Below are 7,083 nucleotides of genomic sequence, written 5' to 3'. Positions count from 1 at the left end.
GAAAGCCTCCCACCTCCATTAAAAAGAATAATCCGAGAGGGGAAAAAAAACCCTCCAAGGTGTGGCGGGGAGGGAAAAATATGTCACTGTCATTCGGAGCATCGAGAGGGAAAACCCGGGATCAGAGTATTTACGCTTGTGAACTCTCACAACTTCTGTTAGAGACAATGACGTTTAATTGATGTATTGCTATCAACAACAATAAAGACCGATTTTTCTCTAGCCCTGGCACTGCTGCTCTGCCCCCACCCATTCCCCACCCCTCCCGGCCCCCAGCGAAGGAGAGGAAAACAAACAATAAATAATCAATCGGTCTTGGATGAAATACCAGGCGCCGCTCTAACACTAGCGAGAAGAAGAGAAACGAAAAAAAAAGTTGTAAAACTTAATTTCTCCAAATTAATTTCTTTTTCTTTAAGCCACTCTTTTTCGTCTTGTTGTTGCTGTTGTTGCTTTTTAATTACCTGTCCACGGCCGCCTTTTTCCAGCCACGAAGCAAAGGTACTGCGCATCTGGGGAAATTTGACTCAAGCTTAATCGGCAAAAGTATAATGAAATTGTGAACGCGAATAATTTTGGGAGATCGTCTAGCTTAGAAACTGTAGGAAGCTAATGGAGTGATTGATACAGTTAGAAATACAGGCATAAATGTGCAAATAGATCGGCGTGGGTATTTTGTGTGCATCTACGTGTGGCTAGCAGTGAGTAAGGAGTGCGTTTCTGTGCGTTCAGGTTCGGTTTCTTTCCCACTGTCTCAGGGTACGGAGGGTGACAGCCTGTGCTGAGTGTATCCATCTCTGCCGAAACATCTCTTTAAATATTCAGTGAAAAATAATGTCATGTGAAGTACCACCTATAGCAACATTATTATCTTCATTCTTCAACATCATCCCCGCTGATAGCTTCGTTTGTCTTTTTCTCAAAATCTACTGTACCGAATGCTGCGGGGAGGGAGGGGGCTCGCCCTGTGCAGAAATGAAAAGAAGCGTCAGTGACCACTTTGCAACGCTGACTAAATGCTGGAGTGGCACCTGGGAGGATTTTTCGGTTCGTATGCGTTTGTTTGGTTGGTTTTTGCGGCTGTTTTTCTTCCCCCCACCCTTACCGATAAACGTTTTACAATCTCTTTCGTTTAATAACGAGAAGAAAACGCCACTAAGCCGGTTCCTCGAATGGGAAGATTTGTCCCTCTCTCCTTTCTCCTCTCGCTCACTCTCTAGGCTTTACCGGCTCATTTGAAATTGAAATGAGTTGGATCTGATCAGCCTCTTGCTTTTACAGAGAGTTTGTTAATATTAATACGGGAAAAAGGAGTAGCTTCTATAGAAGAGTAAATAATCCAGCGGGGGGAGTGGGAGGAGAGAGCGCTAGATGGGTCAGGGTGGAGGGAAAGAAACGCCTGTGCTCCCGCTTCTGCCGGTTCAGCTTATTTTCCAGAGTAACTTTCCGTGCCCGCAGCAGCGTGACGCGCGGAGGGGCGCGGAGAGCGGAGCTCGGGGGGACACCCACCATTTACCCACAGCGTACGTGTATCGCTGGATGCACGAGATATTAAAAATAGCCTCGTTTGTAGCCTCCGTGCAGCTATACTTTTTATTTCGAGACCGTGACATTTGTTTGCGAGAGGTTCCTCCTCTGGAAGTAACACACGGGAGTAAAAGTTTGGCGCTCGATGCATCCCGCGCCAGGAGCGCGGTGCCCGCAGGGTCCCGGCGCCGGCAGCGCTGGGGACCGGCCACAAGCAGCGGCGGCGAGGAGCGCAGGGACCCCGGGCCGGCCACCGGGCCACCCCCGGCCCGGCCCGGCCCGGCCCGGCCACCGGGCCACCCTCAGCCCGGCCCGGCCCGGCCCGGCCCGGCGGGCTCCGCCTGCGCGCACGGCCGGCCCCGGGCTCCGCGCGGCTCCGCGGCCCGGCCGTCTCCGGCGGGCAGATGCGCGTCGCTCCCGCGTCCCGGAGGAAACAAAAGTCAGGAGCGAGCCGGGGGAGGGGGGGTCGGGGGAGCGGAGCGGGGCCGCGGAGCGGGACGTGCCGCCCGCCCCCGGCCGCGGCCCCGCCGGCGGCGCTCGGCCCGGGCTCCCGGGCGGACTGACGGCCGGGACAGCCAACCCGAGCTGAGCGGGGGCGGAGCGGCCGCCCGGCCCGCCCGCCGCTCCCAGCGGCGCCCTAATTGTCCTGGGAATGTGTGAGGTAAAAAACAAACCCTTCCTATTTTCAGCACCCCTCGGGCCGTGATATATGGAAAGAGAAGTGATGAGGGCGGTGGAAGAGAGAGACCTGGGAGAGGGCAAAATAGATCTTTACTTGTAAATGAGGGGACAAGAGGAAGGGGGAGGAAAAAAACCAAAACAACAAAAAACCCAACAAAACCAAGAAAAAAAAAACACCAGAAACTTTTTTGCAGCAGCGGGACGGAGCGAGCGGCAGGGCGGCCGCCGGAGCGGGGCCGGGCTCTCCCCGCTCCGGCACTTGCCGGCTGCGGGGCCGCTGCTCCCTGCCGGCCGCCCCAGCCGCGCGTCCTCCCCGATCGATTATTGGCCACCCTGCCCTCCCTCCACCGGTTCGGACTCCGAGAGAGGCGGGGGGAGTTAACAAAAAAAAAAAAAAAAAAAAAAAGGAAAAAAAAAGAAAAGGAAAAAAAAAAAAAAAAGAAAGGACAAAAAAGTGAAACGCAGCGCAAAACTGCGGGAAGGAGGGAGGGAGGCGCGGGGAGCCCGTCGGGGCTGGAGGAAGGGGCGAAGGGAGACACATTCCTATAGTAACCGGGATGGCGCGATGCAGCTCCAGCTGGTTGCTAAGAGGGTTAAACTGTATCCAAACAGCTTTGGGGAAATCCAGCCCCTTCTCCTGCCACATGGATCGACTCATTGGGTGGGAGCGGCGGAGAGACAAGGGTCTCCAGCAAATCAGCGCCTAATTGATTAAGGCGAGCTGGTTTGAATAGAGCTGGCCATGTGCCAATCGCCTTTCAAAGAGCCCCTCTATGATTAATCGCAATGCATTATTGATAATCATAATTATAGCAGGACACATGCGCGGTGCGCGGAGGATCGGGGAGGCTGGGGGGGGGAGGCTCGATTTCCGTAATTTTGAGAAGATTTTTTTTTAGTAATTTTTTATTCTGCCCCAGCTGATGTTTGAGCCAGCATGTCGCGGAGGAAGCAGGCGAAGCCTCAGCATTTCCAATCCGATCCCGATCTGGCCTTGTTATCCCAGCGAAATGGTGAGTTCTTCTCCTCTCCCTCGCACACATTTTAACACAAACGCACACAAAATAGATGAACTTACCTTGCGGGGAGTCGGAACCGCGCCGGGCAGTGGTGCGGGACAACAGGATCTCCTGGAGTTATATGTGTGTGTGGGGGGGATCCTTCTGAGGTTTTGGTCCAAGTTCTTGGGTTTTATCTTATTTTTTTAACTCGGCGTTTTGTTTCGTCTGTTTCTTAACGAAACTCCAAACTCTTTCCGTTTTTTGATGTTTTCCCTCCGCCCTCTCCCAGCGGGGCGGTCTGGCATCCCGAGCCCGCGGGAGATGGATCCGCGCCCCCCGCGTCTCTCTCCGCGCCCCGCGGAGCTGGGAAACAAAGTGGGGCTGCGGTGGGGCGGCTGATCCCGTAGCCCCGCGGGACGGATGCCCCGTCCGGCCACACACGCTGCCCGAGCCGTCCCCCCGAAAGGGCCGGAAAATCCCCCCCGGGCACCCACTTTCTCTCCCTCCCCCCACCCCCCCGCGGACCCCAGCGCTCCCGCACCCCCCGCTCCCCCGCAGTCCCGCCGGGCGGAGGACGCTGCCCCGCAGCCCCGCAGCCCCGGCCTCCGGCGGCACCAAAGGCTTCCTGGAGGCGGAAAAGTTGCCGCCGCCGGGCCGGGCCGCGGGGGGATCGCCCCGTCCCGGGAGCTGCCGCCGCCGCGCCGGGCTCCGAGCGGCCGCTGCGCGGAGGCTCCGGGCAGCGGGGAGCCGATTTGCTTTCCCTAGGTTGTGTTTTCTGTTGGTTTTAGGTTTTGTTTTTTTTGGTTTTTTCTTCCGTCTCCCGCTTCCCTCCAAGCCGGTAAGAGAGGGATAAACGCTGGCTTTGTGTCCGCCAGGATTTGCAGAGGGAGCGTGTGAAGTATCTTTTTCTCTCTCTTTTTTTTTTTTTTTTTTTTTTTTTTTCTCCTCTTTCTTACTCCCTTTTTCCCTCCCCTCCGGAACGGTGGGATTTCGTAGGAGCTCGGCACAGCCCGGCGGAAGGGACGTGCCTCCGCCCGTACCTGTGCCGGGACGCGGGGCGACAAGTGGTGGGCTCGAGGCGGTGCCGGGCGGCCCGGGACAGCGCTCCCTGCCCCCGCAGCGCAGCTCCGGCCCCGGCGGCCATGAAGAGGCCGAGGGCCGGGGGGCCGCAGGGGGACCCGCCGGCCGCGGGTGCGGAGGGCGCGGCGGCGCGGAAGCGCTTCGGGCGGGCAGGTAAGGGAGGAGCGGGAGCGGCGGAGCCCCTGCGCCTCCCGGGCCGGGCCCGCCGCTCGGAGGCACCGAGAGCGCTGCCCGCGGAGTCCTGTCGGGCCAGCGGCGGAGCGGGACCCTCCGCGGCCGCTCCGCGCCCGGCGGTGCCCGCAGCGCTGGGCCCGCAGAGCGGCCGCCCTGCCCGAGCCTCTCGGCAGCGCCGGGGACACGGCCCGGGCTCCGCGCCTGGAAACCGGGCGGAAAGTTTGCGGGGTGTTGTGCTACTCTGGGAGCATTTAGCCGGCTTCCGAAATCCCCTGGATGCTTTTCTCGTACACCAGCAAATAGATCAGCACTGGCTCCGCGGAGCTTCGCGGAACATTTCTTAAAAGTCATTTGGGTCCTGAGAGCCCATTTGGGGTTTTTAACTGAGTTTTGTAAGCTTTGAATGTACTCGAGTTTTGCCGTTTCCTCATCATAACACCCTTTGTCATCTCAGTAAACGTATTTATTTTTCTTACGATATTATTCCCACTTCCGCTGGAAGTTTAGAGTAGGAGTTGGAGAAGCGTTAGGTTTTGGTTGTCTTTCATCGGCCTCCTGCGAGAGAATTCGGAACTTCTTAAAGTGAGCAGAGAAAAGAAAAGCAGAGAGTGATTTTTTTACATCTTCACTTCGTATGGTTGCATCTTTTGACGTTTGCTATCTTTTTTGTTTGTTTTTAGTTGGTGGAACAGGTCAAAAACACTTCAAAGTATCTTTTTTTAAAGTAGCCGTTTTCTTCTGTTTTTAGTCTTTTGATCTGATTTTGCACATCGTTTTCAAATGAAGTACAGTGGGAGTGTGAGAAAGGAATGTTAACTGAGCAGCTTTCCTGCCTGTTGCTAAAGGATGTCCTTGAAGTAAGTTGGATCTTGCCTGGAATGATGGCATGGAAGTGAAGCTTTTGTTTAGTTTGGGTGGCTATCGTAAGTTAAAAAAGAGAATGACGAAGTTTACCCCGTTTTAAAAATATCGACCAGTTTCCTAGGAAAAGCAGTGTGCTCTAGTATAAAATCTGTAGGAGCCTCCCCTTTTCCCTTCTCTAGTCGTGGTGTCGGGTTGTGGCTGGTGTGCACGGTCGGACGATAAGTTTTGGGTCAGTTTCGCAGAAGGTGTGCTTTGTGATGGTGCTGCAGGGCTGAGAACGCTGCAGGAGCATTAGCATAGAGCTACCCCCGCCTTTCCGGGGTCCCCGGCCCTGGCAGCAGCTTCTCACTTGAGAAAGACAGGGTGGGAGAGCTACGGCGGGGACGAGTTTGCATTATGTGCCTGTGAAATTGCAAAACAAAACTTGGAAATTCCAAGCGCTTCTTTCTCCTCCTTGCACACTGTGAATTCAGGTTTGCTAATCCATGTCCAGCGTGCGCAGGGTGCAGGCGAGGGGAGCATCGCTGGCTCTGCAGACACTTGCAGAAAGGTGCTGCTGGGCAGTGTTTGGAGCGAATCAATAGAGTGGCTCCGTGAAAATTTCTCGCATCTGATTTGAATTCCGGTTTGTTAAAACTTTCTGCTATGGTTTCATATCTAAAGATCAATAGGGAAAAAAGTTCCTCAGACTGCAACAGCATGTTTTGGTTTGCCTTTTTTTTTTTTTTTTTTTTATCGCACTCTCTCTTTTTTTTTTTTCCGAGTTCAAAGCTAGTGAGTTTACTCCCACCAGGAAGACTTTCCACTTAAAATATATTTCTGGTGCAATCAATGGATAAGTAAGTTTACCCTTGTAAAATCCTGTGTACGTGCACCTTTGATAAAGTTTGTATTGGAGTAGCCAGACCAGCTAGCTCTCAGATTAATAGCAGAAATTACTTGCAGCGTAAATTATATTCAACAAGTAACTAATTACTGGTAGGAAGTGGGTAAGAGATCGTGGGATTATTTCCTTTTGTTAATAACTGCAGCCACTCTCATGACATTTTAGATTTTTTTTTTTTTCCCGCTTTCTTGGAATTACATTCCCAGTAGTAAAAGACCATTTTTGGGGTGCAATATTCCACAGCAAAAGTTATATTGGAGAAATAAACCATCTAGACTTTGACGAAGAGAAAATATTTACTGCTCTTTCTTTTAAAGGCTCATCAGAACCAGTGCCTTTTCATGTCAATAATGGATTTTGGTGAATTCCTGCTGCAGCATTATGATCATCCACATAATTGTTACTGGGCCCATGAAATAAAAGAAATGATGACTGCTTTCCTCAGTAGGATCTGGAGGACAGGGTGCTCAGGAGACAGAACTGCTCAGTTAGGTTGCTTTTAGTTCGTTACATATTCAGGCCTTTTTGTGAGGTAGCTGCAGTCTGCTGCTTCAGGATACAGACACTTGGGTTTTTTTCCAAAGGTGAGCCCAGGGTATAGAGGGCCTTGTGAAATATCACTTATGCAGATGCAATTCAGAAATAATTACTGAAACCCATATGGTGGAAGTTGTCTAAATCCAGTGTTAGTTCAGACCCGTTTTGTGTGTGTTTCCCCTACATAACCCCAATCTTTGTCTTGCTGCAAAATATTTATGCTTTAGTTTGTACCTTATTTATCTTTTTGATGCTAAGTAGCATCTGGCTCCCCGAGGACAAGCCCTCCTGTATATTTAGCTGTACCAGTGCTTATTGCATAACTGGCTTTTA

At 52.8% G+C, this 7,083-nt stretch overlaps 1 protein-coding gene across 5 annotated transcripts in view; it reads left to right on the top strand.

The window, feature by feature from the left end:
• Positions 1 to 280: 280 nt before the first annotated feature.
• Positions 281 to 7,083, top strand: part of SALL1 (spalt like transcription factor 1) — a 17,391-nt gene continuing 10,588 nt past the window's right edge. The window contains exons 1-2 of one of the 5 annotated variants that reach the window (XM_058845930.1): positions 281 to 501; positions 3,129 to 3,221. In XM_058845930.1, the coding sequence (XP_058701913.1) occupies positions 3,146 to 3,221 (76 nt within the window). In that variant the 5' untranslated portion in view covers positions 281 to 501; positions 3,129 to 3,145. Of the gene's footprint in view, positions 502 to 2,229; positions 2,305 to 2,679; positions 3,037 to 3,081; positions 3,222 to 5,211; positions 5,321 to 7,083 lie in introns of those variants that run through there. The other 4 variants (XM_058845928.1, XM_058845927.1, XM_058845926.1 and 1 more) reach the window with 4 other exon arrangements.

The sequence above is a fragment of the Poecile atricapillus genome, chromosome 10 (assembly GCF_030490865.1).
Source record: "Poecile atricapillus isolate bPoeAtr1 chromosome 10, bPoeAtr1.hap1, whole genome shotgun sequence".
Taxonomy (NCBI): Eukaryota; Metazoa; Chordata; class Aves; order Passeriformes; family Paridae; genus Poecile; species Poecile atricapillus.
Note: the sequence above shows the minus strand (reverse complement) of the source record. Positions and strands in the feature narration are given on the sequence as shown.